The sequence below is a fragment of the Furipterus horrens genome, unplaced genomic scaffold, assembly GCF_987537825.1.
Source record: "Furipterus horrens unplaced genomic scaffold, mFurHor1.1.pri manual_scaffold_11, whole genome shotgun sequence".
In the NCBI taxonomy this organism is placed as follows: domain Eukaryota; kingdom Metazoa; phylum Chordata; class Mammalia; order Chiroptera; family Furipteridae; genus Furipterus; species Furipterus horrens.
The window spans coordinates 61045577-61073354 of NW_028327181.1; the positions used below are offsets into that span (position 1 = coordinate 61045577).

Genomic DNA, 27778 nt, shown 5'->3' on the forward strand with positions numbered 1-27778 from the left:
AAAAACAAAAACAAAACCCACTGACAAGCCTACGCAGCATTCAGAAAAAGAACTAAGTTGTTTTCTACTCTCTGAAAGTCATTGCAACCCTTTAGTGTTCATGGCTTTCCACTTTTTTACTCCAAATGAGGCTGAGAAATCAGACCAAATTAATAAAAGAAAACACATTGGTGAGGGAACATAAGTGTGTTTCCATAATAACTTGTTTCAGCACATGCTGCCTGTTGTGAGTGGCTCATAAGAATTAGGGGTATGGAGAAGGCTTTAGATCTTTTCACAAACTTCTTAGGATATAGTTGCCCAAAAGTGATGACTCAAGCCACTTTGTTGCATTTTATTTTTACAGTGTTCAGCAAATACCCATCTAACCAATTTATTTTTTTCACATGCATGATGTGTGTATGCACACGATTCCTTTTCAAAATCTTCCCCAAAGTTAAAAACAACAACAACAAAAAAAAACCCGGCAGCCAAATACTATGACATCCCAATTAGTAAACACAAAATAGAACGCTTTACAAAAATGAATAAAATATACCATATGCACTCAGCTTCCACACTGTAGTACCCAAGTGAGGAGGCTGCTGTGACGATGTCTGTAGGCATTTCTTTTGGCAGACAGCTCCAGCGGAATTGCCACTTTCAATGATTAAGTTATGTATAAGACATGTGTGACCCATTGGATATCTGTGAAGTGACACTCGTGCTTCTGCTCATGCCCTGCTCCGTCCGTCCCCCAGAAGCTGTCCGCCTCAGAGCCTGAGGGCTATTGCGGACTCCCATACTGCTACCTCGGGGTACCCCTTGCATTGGCCCTGAGGGGTGACCCCATGGCTGGGGTCCACCTTGCATTGGATGGCCCCAAGCTTGGGGAGGGCCACCCATGGGATGACCCCAGTGAGGTCCTGGACCTCCAGTAGGGTTGTGAGACCAACCAGAAGCTCCTGGGTAGCTGTGGCTGAATGCCTCAGGGGAAAGATTAGAAAGGACCATATTACTAAAACCTAGTCTCATACTTTCAGAGTCAAAAGCTTCAATTTCTCTGGCTTGACGCTCCAGCAGGCTTCGTATTCTTTCTGTGCGTTCATTCTGCAAAGCCAACATCTCTTCTTCAATCTGTTGGGGGATGGAGGAAGGAAGCAAAGTGACAGCTGATTTATTTTTAAAAATCTAAAAACGAAGGAAGCAATAATTACTCAGCTTTGAAGTGAATCATACAGAAATTCACTCTGGCTATTTTATGGATGTACCTTTAAAAATCAAAGAGATGTACTGCAGAAATCATATATAATTTATATTTCTAAAATGTGTAAAATCAAGTCCTTAAAAGCAATGGTAGTGACCTCTATTAAAATAATAAATCAAGGCAATTATCATGAATGGCTATTAAATCCATTTGGTAAAAAGCTGAATGAAAAAGAAAATGGGTGAGGGGAAACCAGCCTTATCAGACATACCATAACATCATCTAATAAGATAAATATGGCATTGGTATAGGTACTGAAAAATAGTGAAACAGAAATAGAATGCAGATCTCAGTTTATATGTGTGTTTTTTTTTTTAAAGGATTTTATTTATTTATTTTTAGAGAGAGGGCAAGGGAGGGAGAAAGAGAGGGAGACACAGCAATGTGTTATTGCCTCTTGCGCACCTCCAACTGCGGACCTGGCCCACAGCTCAGGCGTGTGCCCTGACTGGGAATCGAACCAGTGACCCTTTGGTTCGCAGACTGGCACTCAGTCCACTGAGTCACACTAGCCAGGGGTCAGTTTGTATGTTTTTAATGCAGGACAAAAGCAGTAATTAATTCAATGAGATAAAGATGAATTTTTAAACAAATAACACGGGCACAAACGACTAGCCATCTGCAAGGAAATAAAAGTGGAACCCCATCACACACCATGTTCTAGATGGACCAAAGTGAAAACCAAACAAACAAAAACTATAAATATGTACCTAGAAATTGGTGGTTGGGTAGCCATCTTAATCAGTTCTGGAAAACTGGGAGGTATTACAAATAAATATAGTTGATGTATATAATTTTTAAAAATGCAAAAAAACAACCCATAAAAGTCAATAGACAATAAAAACAAGTTGAAGAAACTTTTTATGAATGATCACATTGATAATATCTGAACCCACTAATCAATATAACACTTTAAAAGTGGGACAACTAAACATTATATATCTCTCAATATGACGTAAATGGAAGTACATAGTAACCCTTACAAAAATTCCTCGCAAAAACTTTTTTAAAAGAAAAAATTGAATCTAAATATGATCATGCCTCTAAATCTAGTTACCAGTTACAAGAAATATGAAGGAGAGAGGAATGCATTAAATGACAACATGAGAATGCAACCAGCCATATCCAGAATGTGAGAATGCCTACAGAGCAAATGATACTATCCACAATTTAAAAAAGGGAGCAGAGCCCTGGCTGGTGTGACTCAGTGGATCGAGCGCCGGTCAGTGAACCCAGTGATCATGGGTTCAATTCCGAGTCAGGGCACATGCCTGGGTTGAGGGCCAGGTCTCCAGGTCGGGGCGTGTGAGAGGCAACCTCACACAACGATGTTTCTCTCCTTCTCTTTCTCCCTCACTTCTCCTCTCTCTAAAAGTAAATAAATAAAATCTTAAAGACTTCCAGCCAAGATGGAGGCATAAGTAGATACACTGCGTCTCCCTCCAAGACTAAGAAGGAATACAACTACTTCAAAACTGGAGACAACCAGAAGTTCCAGAAAATCAAGCTGCATGGAAATTCAACAAACAAAAAAATAAAGAAGAAATACTCATCCAGACAGGCAGGAGGGGCGGAGCTGGGGTGGAGAGGACGCGGTGTGGTGGTGGCAGCAGTAGCAGGCCAGTGGAAAGCACAGTCACACGTTTTAAAAAGGAGTGAGGAACACCTGGGGAGTGCTCCCAGCACCAGACCAGACAGCGCAGCTCACGGTACCTCACGGTTCCAGCGCCAGGGAAAATAAAGCCTCGTTGCTTCTGACTGTGCAAACCAGTGGGGGTTGGGGTGGAGGAAGAAATTGCTGGTCGCTCAGCAGAGTCTGCTTATTTAAAGGGCCGCCATGGTCCTAGAATGTCCACAGACACACCCACTCTGGGAACCACGGCTAGAGCAATAGCTAGAGAGGCACCAGTCCCTTATGGGATGTGGAAGAGGTGTCTGGAAAGGGGGTGAGTGCTGAGCAAGCAGCATTGTTCCCTCTCAGACCCGTCTCCCACATACAGCACCATACTAGGTGAAACTCCTGGCGCCGTACTGACAAGAATACCTAAGGCTCCACCTCTTGTAATGTAACAGGTGCAACAGCTCTATTTAAGACACAGAAGCAAATACAGGAGCCTGCCAAGTTGAGGAGATAGGGAAGTATGGCCCAAAAGAGGGGACAGATCAAGGTTCCAGTGGGAGAACTAAGTGACAAGGAGATAACCAACCTAACACAGAGTTCAAAACACTGGTGATTAAAATGCTCACAGACTTGACAGATATGCTTAAGTATGTCAAACGCATAAGGGAAGAACTGAAGTTTATGCTAAGTGAAACGAAGGAGAACCCACACAAAACCAATGGTGAAGGGAAGGAAACCGAGGTTCAAATCAGTGATTTGGAACATAATGAAGAAAAAAGTCAACCAGTACAAAATGAGTAAACAAGAATTGAAAAAAATGAGGAGAGGCTTAGGAACCTTTGGGACAACTTTAAATGTGTCAACATCCGAATCACAGGGGTGCCAGAAAGAGAACAGGAAGAGCAACAAATTGAAAACTTATTTGAAAAAATAATGAGGGAAAACTTCCCAAATTTGGCAAAGGAAAGAGATAAATCCAGGAAGCACAGAGAGTCCCAAACAAGCTAGACCCAAAGAGGACCACATCAAGACACATCATAATTAAAATGCCAAAGGTTAAAGATAAAGAGAGACTCTTAAAAGCAGTAAGAAAAAAGCAGAGAGTTACCCACAGAGGGGTGCCTTTAAGACTACCAGCTGATTTTTCAAAAGAAACTTTGCAGGCAAGAAGTATTCAAAGGGATGAAAAACAAGGACCTACAACCAAGATTACTCTATCTAGCAAAGCTGTCTTTTAGAATGGAAGGACAGATAAAGTGCTTCCCAGACAACGTACAGCTAAAGGACTTTATTATCACCAAGCCCTTATTATATGAAATGTTAAAGGAACTTATTTAAGAAAAAGAGGATCTAAACTATGAACATTAAAATGACAACAAACTCACAACTATCAACAATAGAACCTAAAAAAACAAAAACAAAATCAAACTAAGCAAACAACCAGAATAGGACCAGAATCTTAGATATGGGGATCATTTGGAGGGTTATCAGCTGGGAGGGGGAAGGGGGACAAATGGGGAAATGGTGCAGGATCAATAAGCATAATTGGTTGGTACATAATAGACAGGAGGAAGGTAAGAATAATACAGGAAATGGTGAAGCCAAGAAACTTATATGCACAATCCATGGACATGTACTAAGGGGGTTGAGATTGCTGGAGGAAGAGGGGCACTAGGTGGAGGGGAGCAAAGAGAAAAGAAATTGGGACAACTGTAACAGCATAATCGATAAAATATACTTAAAAAAAACACAGGATAAAAATATTAAACACATTAATACTTAAATTTTATCCAGTAGTCTTGTTTCCATTTTGTTTGCTGATTAGTTTTATCATTTAAGAAACTCTGAACAATTTTCAATTAAAAATTAAAACTAAGAATTGTGATAGCTTACATTAATCCACATTTCTTTTAAAATGTTATTTATTGTTGAAATTTAGAAATGTAGTTACACTGGGTAGATGAGTTACGGTAATCAAGATGTTTGAGAGGCTTTCCCAGCCTATCTTTTTGAAACTAAATGTGATATTTTTGTGGGAATATTTTAATCTCCACAAAGAATGGTACGCAACACGTTCCAATTATCAATTCTTATTTTCAAACTACCAACCATGTTGTTGATACTAAATGAAATATTGAGAGAAAATTAAATGAAACAATAAAACAAAAAAGTCTGTTTATACTTTGGAAATACTGCCACTTTTTATGTTATGTATAAAATTCACATAACATTTATAGTTGCTGAAATTTTAATGTATATCAAGTATAAGAAGAATTGTTATAAGGACTCGTGTGAGTCAAACGAGGTTTACTTTCTTGGTGTTTTAACCTGAAGTAACAATTCTTGGTTTATCTGAAGGCTTACAGCAGTCTTCAAAAAAATTTTTTTTTAATCTAGAAACAATCAGAATCCACTTTGGTTCCACCTCAATTTATTTTCAAATAACTGTTCCTTATCTGTACAACCAGTAAGCAGAAAGTACAGAAAATGTGTGATGTTATGATTTTCAGAGTTTTTATAGAGAGGGTACATGGCTTTAGTAGTTGTCAACTGACCCCCAGGTGCTTCACAGTCATGTATTCCAACTGAAATGTGAACATTAGCTCTAAAAATTGAGTAGCAACTCAAAGCACTGTAGATTTATCATCCTATTGTTCTATTACTTGTAATACTAATCTTAGTGTTTTCCATGATCAAGGTAATATTAATCACATACAAAATAGTAAAATAGAAAAACAAACCAATCTACCATATTAATATAGCCACTACTTGCATTACTTTAATTCACTTTGTGTTGTCTTTATTTTATTCAGTACATCATAGTATGTTATTATATTAAACACATTCATATTAATTCTGTCTTTGTAGCCATCGTTTAAATGTCTGATAAGATTTTATTAAGTGGCTTGGCCATAATTACTTAATTATATCTCTTATTTACTTATTTATTTCTAGAGAAATTTTATAAGAATTTATTTAGCCAAAACTGACAACATATGTTGGGGAGCAAGTTCTCAAATGCTCCTTACATCTCTATTTTAGATATTTCAGTGTTTTAAACCATTATGAGACTCTATATGCTATACTTGCCATATTTATACACATATTTCCCTATATTTTGGATTTCTTTTCCTTGGAATTCTCAAAATCTTATATACTTAACATTTCCAAAGCTCAATATATAATTCCAAATTACTTAAAAAATGCATTAACAATACATGAGAGTGCCACATCACTGTCACGTATGTGTTATCAGTTTTATACTCACATTTTACTAGGCTTTGTAGAACATGTAGGCTTTGCTTCATATGTTGAAATGATTAATTAGCACTGCTTAACTTTTAACCACTAGGTGGCACTAAAAATACAAATATACTTGAATACTGTAATACTAATATTTCCACAACACTATTCCTCAAATACTACAGGGAGTTTTCCTTTCAGTGATAATTTTGAAGCATAAGAAACTTTGGACTGAATTTTAAATATGAAAGCTGGAATTAGATTTAAAATCTTGACATTAGACAAATTAATTTTTCTCAAAATATGTTTTTATCTTTCCATCTTGAATGAGAAACATAATTGAGATAATTTTTAGAGGCAATACCTCTAAAGAAGCCAGTAATAAAGACAGCTGTGCCAGAAAAATAGAAATACTTAGTTAGATGGGTTTTTTAAAGAATATATTTTTAAAATTTAATAAGGCATTCTAATCTTATCATAAGAATTGCAGGAAACAGGAGAATCTATGAGCCAATGGTCCAGAAACAATGACAACTTTTAATAGGTAAGACCATTAACTTAATGGACCAATGGACATAAGACTATATCAGCTATTAGGAATTTATGGCTCAGGAATTCTACAATACATCTTTGAATCATGGATACAACTGATATTCTACTACTTCCCACAACAAATACCTTTCCGTTTTTTATCACTCAAAATCTGCTCATTGCCCTTTCCCCAACACACAAACAAACATACACATCTTAAGTTTCTTAAAGGACAGAAATGAATTTTGTGAGTCTAGTTCTATTCTCTAAAATATCTGACAAAGAATAAGTTAAAGAAAATAAATAAAGGTACATCTGGAAGTAGCATTTTCAGCCTGACTTTTCACCTGTGTGGAACTGATTTTATCTTCTGTACTCTAGAAATCTTCCAGCATTCTGTGTAATTCCAGGCCCAGGATGTATAAGTAAAGTATATGTTCCTGATCCTTTGTCCCTGCCTCTCCCAAGCAATTGCTAAAATTATTTTTCTTCACTCTCCGAGTTTTTGTCCAATCTTCTTAGGTAAAGTTAGGTACATGAAAGAAGTGAGAACGTGGAGCCAGAGCTACTCTCTTAGAATTCAACTGTCTTCACATAACTCGTATCCTTACTCTAGCAATTACTACTTAATTATGGTCCCTTAATGTTTAGAACTCATTCATCGTAAGGTTCATTACTGAATCAATATTTTTTTAAAAGCAAAAAACTACCAAACTAGAAATTAAGGAAATATAATATTGTGAAAACAATCTAATACTACCTCTGTCAATATATCATTTAATATTTATTAAATGCATCCAAAGACAGAAAATACTAGCACAATTATCTTCCTTCTATTACTTATACCTTTTGTTCTAAGAGTGCCCTGCGGAGGGAGACCCTCTGTTCAAGCTCCCGAAGCTCTCGATCATGTTGTGCCTCAGCTTGCATCTTGATTTTGCTCTGATATGCATTCAACAGCTCCAGTTCCTGCTGCAGCTGCATTTTCAAAACCTGGCACTCTGCTTCCTGTGCTTCATCCAAACGCAGCTGAAAGAGAGAAAGAAAACAGATATATCCTACTATGAGCTATCTATTCATGACCTATGGAAAGAAGTGTGAAAGACTGCTCTTTCGTAGGATTTGTTCCTGTTCTCTCTTCTATTTTAGAGTAAACATCTCTATAAAAGGAAGGCACAGTAACCAATAAATGGCATTATGAAGATAAAACTATGATAAGCTATTTGGAAAATAGCCATATTTTTCACAAGAAAAATCTAGACTCTGATTAAGTGATGTAAGACTGAATTTCTTGCCATGGCTCAGTTGGTGAGAACATCATCCCAATATGCCAAAGTTGAGGGTTTGACCCCAGTTAGGGCACATACAAGAGTCAACCAGTGAATGCACCAATAAGTGGAAAAACAAATTGATGTTTGTCTCTCTCTTTCTCAAATTAATAAAAAAAAATTTTTTTTTAAACTCTTAATTTCTTCTCTCAAATGGAAATAACTACAGAACAAAGACAAACCAACTATAGCCTATGGGCCACATTGCGTGTGTGTGTGTGTGTGTGTGTGTGTGTTTAAATAGCTCAGTAGTTAAGAATGGTCTTTACATTTTGAAATGGTTACATTTTAAATGTCTATATACTTAAGTACCCACATAATATCCTTAATTTTGCCTTCTGGCCCACAAAGCCTAAAATATCTACTATCTCGACCTTTTAAGAAACAGTTTACAAAACTTATACAGAAAATATTTTTATATTAGCACTCAAATGTGACCATCTGCATTCCCAATGTAGTACTTACTTTTGACCACTCCTTAATAAAGCTGGAGCTCTAATCTTGATAAGCTTTTGGGATATGTACTGAATGCCTTAAAGGTACCAGCAAAGAGCCTATTTAAAACTTGCAAGCAATGCCAAGAGCCTGAAGAATATGGACCACCACCACTATTTTTCAAGCTGAAGGAGAGCTATCACTTCCAACTAATATTTTAATTGCTGATATTTTATTCAGGTGATAGAAGGATGGGGCTACTAAACTGTTTTGCCTAAATAAAACAAACTCACGGCTTGTGTGGACAGCATTTCATTAATGCTGTGGTCATACTGCTCAGCCAAGATGGCTAACTTCCGGGTCTGCTCTTCCTTGAGCCGTTTCAGAACAGCTTTGTGCTCACTCTTTGGTGTAGTCTCCAGGAGGTGATTTCTCAGTGCTTTGTACTGTCTGGTTTGGATTTTGCAGGTGTCCTGAAACTGCTTTTTTATTTGGAGTTCTTTAGACTGGAAAGGAAAAAAATTAATGTATATAATTTTTAACATATGGCATTTGGAATACCTTATGCTTATATGAAAACAAAGGCTCCTGGGAGAAAGGGAGAGTAAACACAAAAAGGTGAGATCATCAGGTTGCAGGTAACTTTGCACTTGGCTACTGGGTCAAATTACTGAATTCTATACATTTTAATAACAAAAACTAATCTAAATTATTAGAATACCAACAACCTCATTTATCACAGGACTTCAAACAATACTACTCATTACCTTGCTAGTAGGTCTGGCAACATAAGTAAACATTAAAATTAGTTTTGATTACTGTGTATATTAATGATAGAAAATTAAATTTCTTCTCATGCAGTAAGTGTAGTAGATATAAAAGCACAGACAATATTTTATCAGATCTCTAGGGTAGAAAATAAGCATATTTTCTCTGTTCTTAACTGAGATACTTTTCTACAATTCTTTTAATGACAATCTCAACTCCAACTACACAGTCTATGACAGACCCCATAAAAATAGGGTATTATGCCCTGGCTGGTGACCAAAGGGTCACCGGTTCGATTCCTAGGCAGGACACATGCCTGGGTTATATAGGCCAGGTCCCCAGCTGGGGGCGTGTGAGAGGCAACAGATGGATGTATCTCTTGCACATGGATGTTTCTCTCCCTAACCCCTCTCTTTCCTCTCATCTCATGTTCCCTCTCTCTAACAATAAGTAAATAAAATCTTTTTAAAAATGGGGTATTAGTAACTAATACTGTTATTATAATTGGTCTTTTCCTTAAGGGAACCAACTAGGTAGAAACACACCATATAACAGTTTACTCTTTACTACAACAAGCAAAAATTTGAAAGTCACTGTGTTAACTAAGCTTTCAAAGGTCAAACAAAAGTTTAGGAAAAGTTGGGCCAAGGAGGGGGCAAGCCTTCTCAAGGTGATGATCAACATGAATTACACAAACATTTTAGAGATAAAATAATTTGAGGTCAGAGATGTAGGAGTTTTGACTTTAGATTTTGGTTAATCACAGGTTAGGCATTCTATGAACTCAGGTTTTAACAAAACTTAATGAGATAAAATATATTTCTATAAGGTATATTGATCTAGGTCACAAGTGAGAAAATATTTATTTACTACAATAAAGTAAACCTGTAGGTGAAATTATTTTACCTTAATATAAATACTGTCATACAGTATTCCCTCACTTATCGCAGGTATTATGTCCTAGACAACCCCCCACCCCTGCGACAGGTGAAAATCCGACAAGTAGGAACCTTACATTTATTTTAGTATTTATATGTATTTTAAGGCTTTATAAACCCCTCCCACACACTTAACCGTTCCCACTCCCTTATTAACCTTTTCCACACTTTTATAAACATTACTTATGTTCTTAAACATATTCTACACTCTTAAACCTACGTAATTTTAACAACATACGTATACAGTACCGCAAAATCCCACGATATAGCGAAAAATCTGTGATAAATAATTAAATATAATATTTTTAAAAATCCCGCGATACAGAGAGGCCGCGATAAGTGAACCATGATATAGAGGGACTACTGTATATTAATTGTTTGATACACTGTGCAAGAAATGCATATATGACCAAAGTAACACATTTGTCAAGGAAGTAGTTTTGCTTTCCCTCCATACTACAACATCAAATATACCCTTTCCATATTTTACTCCAACTGAGGCACTAGGTCATACTCATATACCTTTATTCTGTGACGAGTCAAGAAATTTCTTGTCTAGCTAGAAAGAGAAACTCTTGGTTTAGCTATGCTTAATAGCATTGCTCTTAAATACTGTCCTTGGTTAAAAAAAATTCCCTCAAGTTAGCCAAGAATGGAACAATGAAATTTAGACATTCCCTTCTGCCTCTGTATAAGTCTCCATTCTTTTATGTTTTTAACTTTAAAATATTTTACCAAGAAAATTGTATATCACTAGCCAAATGAGAAAAACAACTCCTTGAAATAAAATTAAAAATAAATTTTGCCACTTACTTTTTCGTTTTTGTTTTTTTGAGAAATAACTGACATATATCACTGTACGAATTTAAGGTATAGAGCATGATGGTTTAATTTATATATATTGTGATATGATTACAACAGGTTCAGCCAACATACAAAGTCTGTCAAAAAAAACTTCAGCCATTGTTAATGCAACAGGAATGGTTTGCGCCACATTCTTTAAAAATTTATTTATTTATTTATTTTTAGAGAGAGGGGAAAGGAGGGAGAAAGAGAGGGAGAAAACCATCAATGTGTGGTTGCCTCTCATGCACTCCCAAATGGGAACCCAGCCCGCAACCCAGGCATGTGACCTGACTAGGAATCAAACTGGCAACCCTTTGGTTCACAGGCCAGCAGCTCAATCCACTAAGCCACACCAGCCAGGGCTGTGCCACATTTATGTAACCTGGCAGAGCCAAGGAGAGTGGACAGGAATGCACATGCATGAACAATGATGACTTCACTGTACTAGTCAGTGGGGGTGGTAAATGTTGTTGAGTGAACATGTACAGTGCATGCCTTTTATATTCAAAATGACTGAGTAAGTACAGCAACGAATCTGCATCAAATTTTGTGTTAAGCTTGAACATTCCTCCATGGAAACTATTTGGATGATTCAGAAGGCCGCAGTTAGGGGCAAACAGTGATTAGCAGCTCATGACGACAATGTGCCTGCTCATGCATCACGTCTCGTGCAGTTGTTGTTTTTAAATTAATCAATTAATTTATTTTGGGGGGGGGGGCCACTCTGTAACAATTCCCCCCTCTCACACTTAAGACCCTTTATAATCTTATAAAGGACAATGAGCAAAAATCTCATGCTCCTCTAGCTGCTTCAAGCTGGACATGGTCATCATCCTACCTACCCTTGTGTCCAGAAACCCCTTGTGCAATTTTTTTGATGCAACATCAAATCACCCAGGTGACTCAGCCCCGCTACAGCCCAGATTTGGAACCTGAAACTTCTGGCTTTTCCCAAAACTAAAAGCACCTTTGAAAGGGAAGAGATTTCAGACCATCGATGAGATTCAGGAAAATATGACAGGGCAGCTGATGGTGACTGGGAGAACTGTGTGAGGTCCCAAGGTGGCTACTTTGGAGGGCACTGAGGTGTCATTGTCTTACGTACAATGTTTTTTGTATTTTCTTCATAAATGTCTCTATTTTTCATATCACATGGCTGAATACTTTCTGGACAGACCTCGTACATCTCATATAGATAAATTTTCAATAAGAACAGTAATACCTAAACTAAGAATAAACTATATCCCTCAATGTTTGACTTAGTGAAAACAAGATGAACGTAAGTTACAATGGTCTCTACTCATTTAACACAGACAAAGCACCATTTAGATGGCAGGTGAAGAAACAGCAGAAAAGGCAATAGGTGTTTACCCAACCCATTCCAGAGATAGTTTCCAACCCTCACAAATCCTAGTCAACTCAGAAGTGTTCCAACTGAAGTTACCCTAGCCTTCTTTTAATCTTTAGAGCCCTGACTGGTGTGGCTCAGTGGGTTGGGCATTGTCCTGTGAACTGAAAGGTTGCCAGTTTGATTCCAGATTCCCAGTCAAGAGGCACATGCCTAGGTTGCAGGCAGGTCCCAGTTGGGGGTATGCGAGAGGCAGCTGATTGATGTTTCTCTCACACTTTGATGCTTCTCTCCCTCCTTCTCCCTCCCTTCCCCTCTCTCTAAAAATAAATAAAATCTTTTTTAAAAATTAAAGAGAAAAGAAACAATTCTTGGGGAAAGCTGAGACAACTAAGTACTCAGGCAAATAAAAATGGGATCACTTGGTGTTAAAATCTAATCTGTTTTGAGCAAGATATACAAAACTAAGAGTAACTTGGTGATTCTCTTCCCTACTAAAGTAACAGAATAATTTCTTTATAGGAATTCTTGAGCTCATTTGTCATCATAAAGAGGCATTCTATTCAAAGTCTGACTGTGAATGTAAACATTATTTTCTCACTTTCTGTATCATGTCTGTGAGAACCATACTAGTGTCTACAAGCCTTCAAACTGAAAAGGATCCAGCAACAGGAAATGGGAAGGGTTAAATATTGAACAACTATCCCAGAGAAATGCCACCAAATAAGATTTATGGTATGACTACAAAAACTAATGAGCTTTCAGTTTGGTTTACTTCTAGGCACTGCTGACTTTAAAACCATAATTAATTTCATAGACATGTCTTAAAAATCTATAGCCAAAGAGTATATACCTCTCCACTAAAAAGACAAAATAAATATGAAAAATCATTATAAATTCCAATTTTTCTAAGCAGTGACGAAAGAAGGTCAACATAAGCTACATTATAAATGATGTTAATTAGCTATTTTGAAGACACAACAAAGTGAAATTTTACTCAGGTTCACAGGAAAAGGAAAAACAGTTTTACTTTTATATTTTGTTCAAAATAGCTTGTTTAAATGGAATTGGGTAGGAACTGGGGATACCACTGGGTGTGGTGTAGCTTCCAGATTTTAACACAAATTACCTCCGTGAAAAAATTTTACTCCAGGACAATTATTCAGTTAAGACCAAGAATAGTTTTATAGTTTAATTACCAAATAGTTTTAAAAGGAAGTAAAGGCTTTATAAAAATACCGTGGGATGTGAGTCTTATTAGATGTAAATAAAAGTATGAAGTGTGCAGATATGTACAAATTAATTGAGGTACTAATATGTTAGACTACACAGTACGTGGTTTTAGTTTATTAAGATGCATGCAACTATACTCCTTCAAATATTTATTACAAGTTATAAAACTTGAAAATTTCTTTGAATTGTTAAGTCTGATTGACTCTGGTAAAGGGGGTTTGGTGGACTAGGTGGCTGGAAGGACAAAGGGAAGGAGAGGGAAACCTTTAATTTTATAGTATAGTATACTTTGTTATCTTTCAAATTTTATACCATGCAAATGAGTCCCTCTATTAAAACCAAATATGAGTACAAAATTTAAAGTTCTGTGATGATTCCACTATTTCTATTCAGATAAGCATAGACAATGAAGGCAGAGGAGTTAAAAGGCATTTCGCATTCACTGGCATCTGTACTGATTAGGAACACACTGTCTTTTTTGGATACAAATCACATTTAGAGCAAATAAGATTCCAAAACTGTATTACTTGGTACAGAGAGAAGCCCACAGGTTAACACTAACATGTAATATCAGCGTTGAACGTTTGGATACATTTAAAGTAAGAATTTTAATTCTTATTTAAGGAACTTATCACAGTTAAAGTTTTGGCTATTTTTGGTAGTTTGTGAGAAATACATAAGCAAAAGTCTGTAGCTATACACAATTCAAATTAAAACTAACTAAACATGCTTAAAATGAAAATAGTTTCTTCAATTTCTTTATGACAGACATCTGTTTACATGGACTTTTACTGTTTACATGGATGCCTTTTATCTCCTTTCCCTGTCAAGAAGTTTAGGCTAAAGGTACCTTCAGGCTCTTAGGCTGTTGTCGAACCTCCATGACATGCTTTCGCCTCAGTTCTCGTTCTCTTCGCTTATTATATTCCAGCTGATTAGTGAGCTCAGTTTGATGCTGCAATCTGATCAACTCACAGCGCATCTTCTGAATTGTGTTGAGGTGGCGGAACTCCAGTTCTTGCATGGACTCATGCTGTCGCAGTAGCATGGCATGCTCTAAATCCTTTTGGGTTTGCCTTTTATTTAACTCCTAAGCCATGAAGCAAAGACAAAAGGTATAATTTACTGCTGTTTATACCAGGGGAAAAAATCCTAAGAAAGAGAATAATGAGGAAAGAGATGCAAAACTCTGGTTCAATAACAGCTGCAGAATAACACACATGCACACACAAATGTAGAAGTCAAACTTGTCCCTTTTGCCTCTCTAAACCCTTTTTCAAGAGGCCAACAGTTTGTTCCAAATGTTTCCCAACCTTCCCCATGCTTATCATGAGACATCTATTATAGAAAAACATACAGTTTTAAAAACTGAACAACAATATACATTACAGGCATGTAATGTGCTTTCTTCACCTAACAATATAATGGACATATATCCAGATCAGATCAGTACATACAGATCTTTTTTTTAAAGTTATATAGTAAGCTTCTGTTTGGCAGTATCATAATTTTTCTATTTCTTGCTTTATAAACAAATTTTCAATAAACAGAACTTCTGGTCAAGATGGAGGCATAGGCAGACATGCTTTGCCTCCTCATGCAACCATAGAAAAAATTACAACAGGATCTCAAAACTAGTAACACCCAGAACTGTCAGATAATCAAGCTGTATGGAAGTCTGACAACTAAGGATTTAAAGAAGACACATTCATCCAGATGGGTAGGAGGGGTGGAGTCACGGATCCAGGCGGAGAGGTGGTATGACAGGAAAAGGCAGTGGCAGCTGAGGTGGCAGAACAGATGGGAGGGATGCCTTAGGAACAAGCAATCCCAGCCCCAGGCCAGACTGCATAGCCCAGGGTTCCAGCACCAGGAAGATAGAACCCCGTTATCTCTGGCTGTAACACCCAGTGAGGGTCGGGGCAGTGGAAGAATCTGCCAGATTTTCAATGCTTAAAAAGGCAGCAGGATCTTAGAATGTATGCATACCCACACACTCTGGGATTCACCACTGGGGCAGGAGCTGAAAGGATACCAGCTGCGCATGGGAAGGGGGTGAAGTGACTGGAAATGAGGTGAGTGCGAGGTGAACTGCCAGAAACTAGGCAGTGGCGCTGTCCTCTCTAAACCTTCCCCACATAGTTACAAAGCAGTGAAGTGGGTTGCCCCTTCCTGGCAATTACCTAAGGCTCTGCCTCACACAGCTTATAGGTACCTTTTCTACATAGACCACGCTACTAAGACAGGGAGTAAAAGCAGCTCTACTTAATACACAGAAACAAACACAGGGAGGCTGCTAAATTGAGGAGACAAAGAAATATGGTAGAAATGAAAGAACAAAATAAAACCCCAGAAAAAAGAACTGTATTACTTGGTATAGAGAGAGCCAACCTGTCGATGAAGAGTTCAAAACACTGGTGATAAGAATGCTCAGAAAACTACTTGAGTATGGCAAAAAAATAAAGGAAGAAATGAAGGTTACACTAAGTGAAATAAAGAATAATCCACAGGAAACCAACAGAGAAGGGAAGGAAGCCAGGGTTCAAATCAACGATTTGGAACATAAGGAAGAGATAAACATTCAATCATAATAAAAATAAATAAGAATTCAAAAAAATGAGGATAGGCCCGTTTTAACATACCACTACTCAGACTCTATGTAAACCAATCTTTTAAGTTGTTCTAATCTAATTGATGCAACTCTTTTAATATGCCTTTCTTTAATTATTAGTGAATTTGAACAATCATGATCTATTTGAAGTTTATTTTAAGCCACTCTTGAAAATAAATGTATCCATGCTTACAAGTATCCCGGATAATGAGAACAATGTTTTCATTGATATAAGAGATTCAATATTTGCCTAATTAAAAATTATGTAATTATAAAATATTTTAAATGGTTTTTCTCCTTGATGGTTGCTTGAAGATCTGCTGCCATCATGAATGACATAGTAATGACACAGGAAGTCATGACTAACACACTACTTCAGTGGAAACAAACGGTCATTGATGTCCTTTACCCTGGGAAGACAACACTACCTAAGACAGAAATTCAGGAAAAACTAGCCAAAATGTCCAAGACCACACCAGATGCCATCTATGTGTTTGGGCTCAGAGCCCATTTTGACTTTGGCATGATTTATGATTTATGATGCTTCCTTGGATTATGTAAAGAAAAATGAACCCAGGTACAGACTTGCAAGATATGGCCTACATGAGAAGAAGACTTCAGAATAACAGAGAAAGCAATGGAAAAAAAAAGAATGAAGAAAGATGGGGGGAATGCAAAGGCCAATGTTGCTGCTGGCAAAATTAAGCTAGAGATCAAACAACAGAAGAAGTAAAGATTATTTAGTGACTTATTACTAAAGAATAATATAGGAAAGGATGAAGCCAAAGAACTTAAATGCATGAATCATGGACATGAACTAAGCAGAGGTGAGATTGCTGGAGGGAAGGGGAGTACTGGGAAGAGGGTAGTAAAGGCAAAAAAAAATTGGGACTACTGTAACAACATAATCAATAAACTATACATAAAAAAATATATAACTTATGCAATCAATTTTCTCATCTTAAAAATTAATACTTCTTTTATTTATGGATTTCATATTTATTAAATGCCTATTATGGGCCAGACACTAAGCGTATAAAGACCTGAACAAAATCTGTGACTTCATATAATTTTCATTCTAGTTAGGGAGAGACTTCCTTCAAAAAATTACATGTATGTAAGAAACAGAAGTACAAAGAACATTTAAAGGGAGAATTTTGTGATCATGGAAGGTATTTCTGAGGAGGTGACATATGAAGAGAGATATGAAGGGAGAAAGCAAGTCACATTAATACCAGGGGAAGAAGGATTTAGGCAGAGAGAAGTACAAGTGCAAAAGCCCTGAAGCTGGGATATGACTGATGTATTTTCAGGGAAGATCCTGATTTCAAACATACCTCCCTGACAAGGTCCTGCTCTAAATTATGGCGTCCAAGTAACATTCTTCTCTTGAAGCGACGGCATTCCAGCTCTAGGTATTGTCTCTGACGTCGAAGAAGATTAGCCTCTTCTTCTGCTTGGAAATGCTGTATATTCTCCTTCTGCTTTGAAAGCCACTCCTGTTTTTCTTTTTTTGGAGTGCTTTGATTTTCATTCAGCTCCTAGTAACATAAAAAACAACTCAGTTAAAAATACATAAAAATGAACAACACAAATGTACCATTTGGTATCTGGTAAATTTAAATAAATGTATTTTATCTATGTTCTCTCTAATGTTCTGGCAAGGCAATGACCTTAAGGAGGTAGGTAATATTTTTCTTTTCCTTGAGTTACCCATGAACTAACAGGAAAAGAGAAATGTACACTAGAAAGCATGCACACCCTTTTAACTTTTAACTTTGCACAGCTGCACTTATGATGGTTTCTAGCTTCAAAAAGCATAAAATTACTAGTAAATGAAGTAAAACACACCTTTCTGTAAATCCTTCCTAAGACAGATGGTAGTGCTTTCAGGTAAAAATGATATGCTAATTAAAATTAGGGTCAAAATATAGTTATGTTTTACATCTTGGTTTCTGACAGTCTAAATATTAAGTTTTTGGCAAATTTATGGATGGACTCAATATAAGAGAGTTAGTAATTAAATACAAAATCAATAAAACCATGGGAGAATAGATTTTCATTATGAATGCTTTCTAATTTCAGCATTAATAACCAAAGAACAAACAAAATCAATGTTTTTCTAGAGCTTTTAAATAGCATCTCACAAACTACATAAATGGAAATGCATTTTATTGGACAAGGTGAGAGCACTGACAATATACTCAATGAGGCAAACTAGAATGCTAATTAATACTAGTATATTTTCAATCTAAAAAGCATTACCATTGTGAAGTTATAAATCAGTCACCTTTCCTAGGTATAAAATGATTTTTCTGAGACTACTAACCAGACAAGGTAAAGCTAAAGGAGTTCATCATCACTGAGCCATTATTATATAAAATGTTAAAGGGACTTATTTAAGAAAAAGAAGATCAACACTATGAACATTAAAATGACAATGAACTCAAAACTATCAACAACTGAATCTTTCCCTTCTTATTCAAGAGATCAATTCTTTGTAACTTTAGTTCATAAGATATTCAAACACATAAAAATAAAAAGCATAACATCAGTAGCTCTCAGCATAAGGGTTTATATGTATGCACACTTTGGGAAGAGATAGGGGTAACATAGGCATATAAATATAGAATTACCTGGGTAGCTTTTTAAAAATCTTCTGTCAGGGAAATTCCCTACCAAGACTCTATGTTCCTTCCTCTACACAGAGAATTATTATTCTAAATAAATGTACACATCTGACTTCCTAAACAAAATTAATTTATTAGTAGGACTACAAATTATATTATTAAAGAATTATCTAAACCAATGCACCTATACAACTAAAATTTCATTTGCCTGGGAAGCAAAACTGTAGAACTGCATTTTATTGGATACTTATTTAAAGTTGTGGACCCTGTTTACAATCTCTCCAAACCCTATGTCACCATACACAGTTATTAAGATATTTCTTTTTATTTCCTTCTAGACTTTCTTTATTTTTTAAAGTATATTTTATTATGCTATTACAGTTATATCAAAAGATATAACTTATCCGACTTCCAGTCAAGATGGAGGCTTAGACAGACACGCTGTGTCTCCCTCCACAACTAAGGAGGAATAAAACTACCTCAAAACTAGAGACAACCAGAAGTTCCAGAAAATCGAGCTGCATGGAAGTCCAACACACAAAGATATAAAGAAGAAATACTCATCCAAACAGGTAGTATGGGTGGAGAGGACAGTGTGGTGGTGGCAGCAGCAGTGGCAGGCCGGCGGAAAGTGCAGTCGTGTTTTAAAAAGTAGAGGGAGACACCTGGGGAGCACTCCCATCACCAGGCCAGATAGCATTGCTCACTGTTCCAGCATGGGAGAAAATAAAACCCCATTGCTTCTGACTGTGCAAACCTGTAGGGGTTGGGGCAGAGGAAGAAACTGCCAGTCTCTCAGTAGAGTTGGCTTGTTTAAAGGGCTCTCATGGTCCTAGAACATCTGCAAACCAACCCACTCTGGGAATGACAGCCAGGGCAACAGCTAGAGAGGTGCCGGCCCCATACAAAAGTGGAAGAGATGCCTGGAAAAGAGGCCAGTGTTGAGCAAGCAGCATTGTTCTCTTTCAGGCCCCTCCCCCACATATAGCGCCACAGGTTGCCTTGTACTGACAAATACCTAAGGCACCAGCCCTCACAATGAAAAAGGTGCGACAGCTCTACCTAAGACACAGAGGCAAACAAATGCAGGAGCCTGTCAAGATGAGTAGACAGAGAAGTATGGCCCAAAAGAGGGAATGGATTTAGGTTCCAATGGGAGAACTAAGCGACGAGGAGATAGCCAACCTGAAAGATGAGGAGATAGACAACCTAACAGACGCAGAATTCAAAACACTAGTGATAAAGATGCTCGCAGACTTGAAAGATATGCTTAAGTATGTCAAATGCAGAAGGGAAAATGTGAAGGCTAAGCTAAGTGAAACTAAAAAAAATCCACACAAAACCAATAGTGAAGGGAAGGACACTGGGCTTCAAATCAATGACTTGGAACATAAGGAAGAAAAAACAGTCAACCAGTACAGAATGAGGAAACAAGAATTGAAAAAAGTGAGAGGCTTAGGAACCTCTGAGACAACTTTAAACATGCCAACATCTGAATCATAGGAATGCCAGAGGAGAAGAGGAAGAGCAAGAAATTGAAAACTTATTGGAAAAAATAATGAAGGATAACTTCCCAAAATTGGCAAAGGAAATAAGACATACAAATCCAGGAAGCACAGAGAGTCCCAAACAAGCTAGACCCAAAGAGGACCACAGCAAGACACATCATAATTAAAATGCCAAAGATTCAAGATAAGGAGAGAATCTTAAAATCAGCAAGAGAGAAGCAGAGAGTTATCTACAAAGGGTTGCCTATAAGACTATCAGCTAATTTCTCAAAAGAAATTTTGCAGGCAAGAATGGACTGACAAGAAGTATTTGATGTGATGAAAAGCAAGGACCTACAACCAAGACTACTCTATCCAGCAAAGCTATCATTTAAAATGGAAGGCCGGTAAAGTGCTTCCCAGACAAGGTAAGCTAAAGGAGTACATCATCACCAAGCCATTATTATGTAAAATGTTAAAGGGACTTGTTTAAGAAAAAGATCAACACTATGAACATTAAAATGACAACAAAGTCACAACTATTAACAACAGATTCTAAAAAAGAGAAACAAAAACAAACTAGCAAACAGCTAGGGCAGGAGCAAAGTCATGAATATGGCGACCACATGGAGGGTTTTCAGTGGGGAGAGGGAAGGGGGTGAATGGGAGAAGAGGTACAGGGATTAAGTAGCATAATTGATGGGTGCAGAATAGATAGGGGGGAAGTTAATAGTGGGGGAGGTAGAGAAGCCAAAGAACTTACATGCATGATCCACGGACATGAACTAAGGTGGAAGGGATTGTTGGAGGGGGTATTTCAGGAGGAGGGGGGCAAAGGGAAAAAAAGTGGGACAACTGTAATAGCATAATAAAATGTACTTTAAAAAATAAAGTCTAGAAGGAAATAAAAAGAAATATCTTAATAACTATGTATGGTGCCAGGTGAGTACTAGACTTACTGGGGAAATCACTTCATAAGCTATTTAAATATCTAACCACTATGCACTACACCTGAAACTAATGTAATATTAAATGTCAACTGTAATTGATGAAAAAAGCTAACAGAAAAGAAAAACTTATCCTACTGATTCTGTAAGTTGATTAGCATTGGATATTATTAATAATCAGGTAACTGGATTGAAAATTTTTATAAAATAAGTACCTCCTTAAGCTGTTCTTTTCGAAGCTTGTATTCCCTTTTCTGAGACTCCAAAAAGCTATTTAGTTCTTTCTTCTGTTGGGCCTGAATATGTTGCTGGAATTTTTTCTCCTCATTGGCCATCACTTTACCCTATAAGTAATTTTAAAAATGGATCAAATTAGTTAAGTAGATTCAAAGTAGCAGTTTAATGAACATCGCTAAGGATACATTTGTTCCCCCAAGAACATAAAATCAGTATAGGCATTACCAAAATAAAAATCCCCAAATAATTATTAATAAGTACTACTCAGATCTTTCATATGAGTTTTAGAGAACCAGTAAAATAAAACTCACTCCTAAAATATTGATCTTTTACAGGGTCAAAAGTTCTGGTTGTTTTTTTTTCATTTAACAGGAGTATGCCCTCCCTACATTAAAACAAAACAAATATATATTCATCTAAAAATATAAATCATGACCTTTTATCTAGACTTACCTGTGTATTAAATAATATATTCATCTTCAAATGAAACACTGACCTTCTATTTATATATTAAATATGAAAATGTTAAATATTATATATATCATATTGTTTTACTTCTGAATATATATGCAATATATATCCATTGTAGAATATTTAGGAGATACAGGAAAACACAAAGAAGAAAAATCTTACATGATTTTACCACTCAGAAATAAACAATATCAGTGTTTTGGTGCATACCCTTCCTAATTTTTTCATGCACATATATATATATTTTAAACAAATTTGTAATCATATGGCACATTTTGTTTCACAAATTGTTTTCCTAAATATGTTAGTTTCTTTTTTAAAATTTTTATGTATTGCTTTGAGAGTGTGTGAGAGAGAGAGAGAGAGAGGGAGAGGGCAGGAGAGAGAGAGAGACAAGAGAGAGAAAGAGAGCCATCACCTGTTGTCCCACCCATTCATGCATTCATTGGTTGATTCTTGCATGTGCCCTGATCAGGGATCAAACCTACAACTCTGCTCTAACCAACTGAACTACTGGGACAGGGCAATATGTTAGGTTCTACCTTTTCTAAAGTTATTAAAAATACTACCCAAAGCCCAAAAGAATTCTAAATATCTGTACATTCTTTCACCAAATTATTTCAAAATCAACTATTTATACCATAAATTATTTTGCCAACTTCTCTATTTGTGAGAGAGTGGTTCTTCTATGTTGGAGGGAAAAGGTGAACAGACTAACTATGATAATGCCTCAATGTGGACTAATCAGACATATCTGATGATTTTATATGAATTCACTGAGAAGCTTACATTTTACTTGAAAAATGTGACTCAAAATAAAATGAAACAGATGGGATACCAAAAACAGAAGAAAAGGTTTCACATGACAAGACTCCTTAAAAATGCACCATTATCATATAGTAGAATGACACTTATAAATAAATGGACTAAATCTATCTTAATTTGTAACCTGTAACAAGTTCCCTATATATTATAATAATCTTCAACTATTCTGACATAAAAATCCTGCTATAAATTTTTAAAAGTTTTAAAAAATACACAGAGAAGAGAATCATGAATCATTTTTTTTGAGACCTAAATCTCCTATTGATGAGTGATTTATCGAACTCAATAACCAGGAGATCCAAGGCTTTGAATACTGAAGGACTTTCCACTGTGACACTATAAAATTATCAAATGTCAGGAAACGATTCCATGTTCATTGGTTCCCAGACTCAGTACTTGATATTATATAAATAGTTCTCCCTTTCTCCAACTGGTTTGCTTGGTTCTGGGGAACAGGTACCCTAACATCAAAATGCTACCTTGGTTAATTCTGATGTGATCAAAAACTAGAATAAATAATAATACTAATCAGCTACCTCTTTTTCCATAGCAGCCTGATGTTTCTTAATAAGTTTCTCCATTTCTGCAGCAAAATTGTTACGTTGAGTTTCAAGATCTTTGTCCAATCTGAGGCGATGTTCATCCATCTCAGCCTTGAGCTTATTTTCCAGAGTCATCAGCTGCTTTTGATGTTGCCGCCTCATTCTCTTATAGCCAGACATCTGTTCTCTAAGCTCAGAGTCCTGTTCATGTTCTTGCATTTGCCTTGTAACCTAGAAGAAAAGAATTAAATAAAGCAAAACTTTTTCTTTCAAAAAACATTTTGGACCATGTGCTCTCCAACACTTGTTATTTTCCATTAAAAAAAAAAAATCCATTCTCATGGGTGTGAGGTGGTAACTCATTGTGGTTTTAATTTGCATTTCCCTAATGAAAAATGATGTTGAGCATCTTTTCATGTGCTTGTTAGCCATTTGTCTATCTTCTTTGGATAAATGTCTGTTCAAGATTTTTACCCATTTTTTAATTGGGTTGTTTAACCTGGATTTTAGACCTAAAATATATTTAATTTCTCATCAAGACAACAGTAAAAAAGAAAACAAAGAAAAAAGAATATGTAAATCACAGATGGAGAAAAAAATATTTGCAAAATATATATGAGATATAATACTTGTATCCAGACGATATAAAGAACTCCTACAAATCAATATTAAAAGGATGAACGTCTGAACAAGAAATCAGGCAAAAGTCTTGAATAAACACTTCACTAAAGAAGATACATGAACCGATAAACACATCAAAGGCAGATTTTGGTGATATCTTTAGTCATAGAGATAATAATAATAAAAAAAAAACCTGTGAGATTTCATTTGATACCCATTAGAATGGCTAAAGTAAAAAAGACTGACAACATCAAATGTTGATGAGGATGTGAACGACCTGGAACTCGTATACACTGCTAATGTAAAATCGTACAACCATTTTGGAAAACTGACAGTTTCTTATAAAGGGAAACGTACATATACCTTATGAGCTTACAATTTTACTGTTAGGTATTTACCAAAAAGAAATGAAAACATCATGTTCACATAGACTTGTGCAAGAATATTTCTAGCAACCTATGTGTAATAGCTCAAAATGGAATTCAAACCAAATTCTCATCAATAGAAGGAATAAATAAAAAAAACCAGTAGTATATCCATACAATGGAAAACTGTTTATAGTAATAAAAGACTGAACACAACAACATAGATGAATCTCAAAAACATGAAGCTGAGAGAAATACACTCAACACAAATAAATTCTCTGTGATTCCATTTATATAAAATCTGAAAACAGTTAAATCTAACAAAAGAAACAAAAAATGGTGGTCATGAAAATGACGAACTGACAAAAGAGGGAACTTTCTGGCATCACAAGAAATTTTACACATCCTGATTTTGTAGGCAATGATTAACATAGGTGTGTGCTATTGTAAAAACTCTTCAAACTGAATAAATATCTAAGATATGTGCATTTTACTGTATGAAAAAAAATCCAACGCAAAAGAAGACTGAGTTATGGCATATGGTAAACATACTGAATAATACAGCTATGCTTATCTTTCTGCATAAATCTTCACATTCTGAATTTTTATTTGAAATAATCAGAATCATTAAGTTTAAGAATACAGACCTTAAGTAAGTTTTCTAAATCCTACTTAAGTGTTCTTAATTAATTTGAGGGAGCCAAATTTGGGGGCAGAAGACTTGCTTGAGAAACATTTAATATATGCCAAGTCACAAAGATGTTTCCATACAAACTGGCCCCTCTCTAGGTATTTATTAAAATAGTCATGAAAAAAAAAATTAAGCAACTTTGCCATATTCTCTGTTCAAAGAGTTATTTGGATGTTGCAAAATAGTAGAAACAACTTGAATTATGACTGGAGACACTGTTCTTGACCTCACGTTATACAGATTCATGGGTCATAGCATGGAATTTATAAAATTTGCATAAGTAGTTGGTAATTCAGATAACTCCCATATCTCTTTGTCTTTCTATCATATTTTCCAATAGCCTACTTTTCCTATAATATCTTGATATAATTTCTTCCTATCCCTACGATCCTTTGTTATATTTTGGTTCTACTTATCTCATTGATCAGGATTATAAATACTCCATTAAAAAAGCCCAAGTATCCAACAGTAGATGAGTAGATTAAAAAAGCCATGGTACATTTACACAATGGAGTACTACTTGGCTATAAAAAAAAAAAAAAAGAAAAAAAAGAAAATCTTACCCTTTGTAACAACCTGACAACATGGATGAACCTAGAGAGCATTATGTTAAATGAAATAAGCCAGTCAAAGAAAGACAAGTACCATATGATTTCACACATAACAAAATGAATTAACAAGCAAAACGGAGACAGACTCATAGAAAGCAGGCTGACAGCTGCTAGGGTAGGGGGGTATTGACAAAAAAAAAAAAAGAGAGAAAACTCATGGATATGATCACAACTATCAACAAATGAATCTAAAAAACAAAAGCAAACTAAGCAAACAGCAAGAGCAGGAACAGAACCACAGATATGGAGATCATATGGAGGGTTACCAGCTGGGAGGGGGAAGAGGGAGAATGGCGAAAAGGTGCAGGGATTAACAAGTGTAACTGGTAGGAACAAAATAGGGGGATGTTAAGAATAGTAAAGGAAATGGAGAAGGCAAAGAACTTACATGTACAACCCATGGACATGAGCTAAGTAGCGGGATTGTTGGAGGGAACTGGGTACCAGGTAGAGAGGGGTAAAGGGGAAAAAAGTTGGGACAGCTGTCATAGCATAATCAATAAAATATACTTTAAAAAAACCTCATGGACATGACCAACAGTGTGGTGACTGTGAGGGGTGGGGGGTTAGCAGGGAAGTGAGGAAGGTGGAGGAGGGTATAAGAGGGATAAATGCTGATGGAAGGAGACCTGACAGGGTGGTGGTTAACACACAATCCAGTGTACAGATGATGTGTTGTAGAATTGTTCATCCAATACCTGTTTAATTTTGTTAACCAGTGTCAACCCAATAAATTCAGTAAAAAAGGAAATAAAAAAATAAAGACTATAAACCAATTAGAGAAATGAAAATATAGTTAAAAATAAGGAAAATGTCTTAAAGTCTGAATACAAATATAATAATCATTTGGTTTATAAAACGATGTTCTTGTAATGAACAGTAGATTTTTTATTGTTATTTGAGAAATCAGAAGAACTCCGTTTTGAGTATATCAAATTGGATCACCTCACATTTCCCAAACATTCCCCCTCATTTTGGTTAGCCTCAGTATTTCCTATTGTTAATTCTTTGGTAAAGAGGTTTTCTTTTAAACTTATTTATTTTTAGAGAGAGGGAGAAAGAGAGGGAGATAAACATTGATGTGTGGGAGAAACATTGACTGGCTCCCTCTCTCATGCCCCCAATTGGGACTAGCCGCCACTCATGCATGCATCCGGACTGGGAATTGAACCATGATCTTTCAGTCCGCAGTTCGATGCCAAACTGACTGAGCCACAGCAGTCAGGGCCTACTGTTAATTCTTATGTGGAAATAACGTTTCTCCTTTCCCTCGAGCCTAGAACTAATTACTTAAGGCTCACACAATTTATTTTATAAATACTTCCTTTATGCCCTGAATTAAAAGTAATTTGAATTCCTATTTAGTATCTTGTAGTCCTCTTAAGCATTTAATATATTCTAACATATTAGCTACTTGTGTACATGTTCTGAAAATATTAGTTTAAATTCTCTGAGTGATTTGTATAATCTTTCTCATTAACAGGCACTGAAAAATTGAATATTTTTTGCAAAATAAAACTCAAATACAAAAAGAAAAGTTATATTTGAGTATAGATGCCAAGGTTCAACATGAAAATTATGCTTCTAATTTAGGAAAAGTACCTACCAATGATGCTGTCCGTATAGTAGCAAAGTGTTCTCGATTACGATAGTGTGATTTATGACGAGATACTTGCGGGGGAGACTGTGGATCTGACACTCTTGTTCTAGGGTCTCCCTCTTCTCTGTAATTTTCTTCCTCCTAGACAAAGAGACAACACTGAGGTGAACAGTTTGTTTGAACTCTCAAGAAAATTAAAAGACAACTTGATCAACAAATCTCAAAAACATAATTTTAAAAGCAGAAACAAACAAAAATGGGGAACGCTGATATTTTTTCAACATAATTAGAATCAGGAGACACTATTTCTTCAGTGTATGAAATCGTACACAGATTCAGGATAAGGAAATGTATAAAGCTAGATTTATATCCTACTCGTTATACGCAAAATTGCAAAGTTTTAATATGGCTTGAAAATAAAGAAAATGAAACATGAAGCCCATATTTTAAACAGCAGTAATAAAATTAATTACTCTAAGGCTCTTAGGTTTTAGAAGCAATAATATAGCTTAAAAATATCTTCTGTCATTTGTCCAAGATAATAGAAAAATAGCTGTAAATTGTCTTTCTTTATATACTATCTTAGTTCATTAACTAAAGAGA

The 27778-nt window shown here is 36.0% G+C and overlaps 1 protein-coding gene across 2 annotated transcripts in view; it reads right to left on the bottom strand.

Annotated features, from left to right (window-relative positions):
• The window catches only part of TAOK1 (TAO kinase 1), a 137551-nt gene continuing 109773 nt past the window's right edge, over positions 1-27778 (bottom strand). For both annotated transcript variants that reach the window (XM_090291609.1, XM_090291610.1), the window contains exons 14-21: positions 27182-27316; positions 23282-23518; positions 21428-21556; positions 17486-17689; positions 14388-14627; positions 8698-8910; positions 7488-7670; positions 1-1116 (exon numbers count right to left, since the gene is read on the bottom strand). In XM_090291609.1, the coding sequence (XP_090147735.1) occupies positions 655-1116; positions 7488-7670; positions 8698-8910; positions 14388-14627; positions 17486-17689; positions 21428-21556; positions 23282-23518; positions 27182-27316 (1803 nt within the window). In that variant the 3' untranslated portion in view covers positions 1-654. The remainder of the gene's footprint in view (positions 1117-7487; positions 7671-8697; positions 8911-14387; positions 14628-17485; positions 17690-21427; positions 21557-23281; positions 23519-27181; positions 27317-27778) is intronic.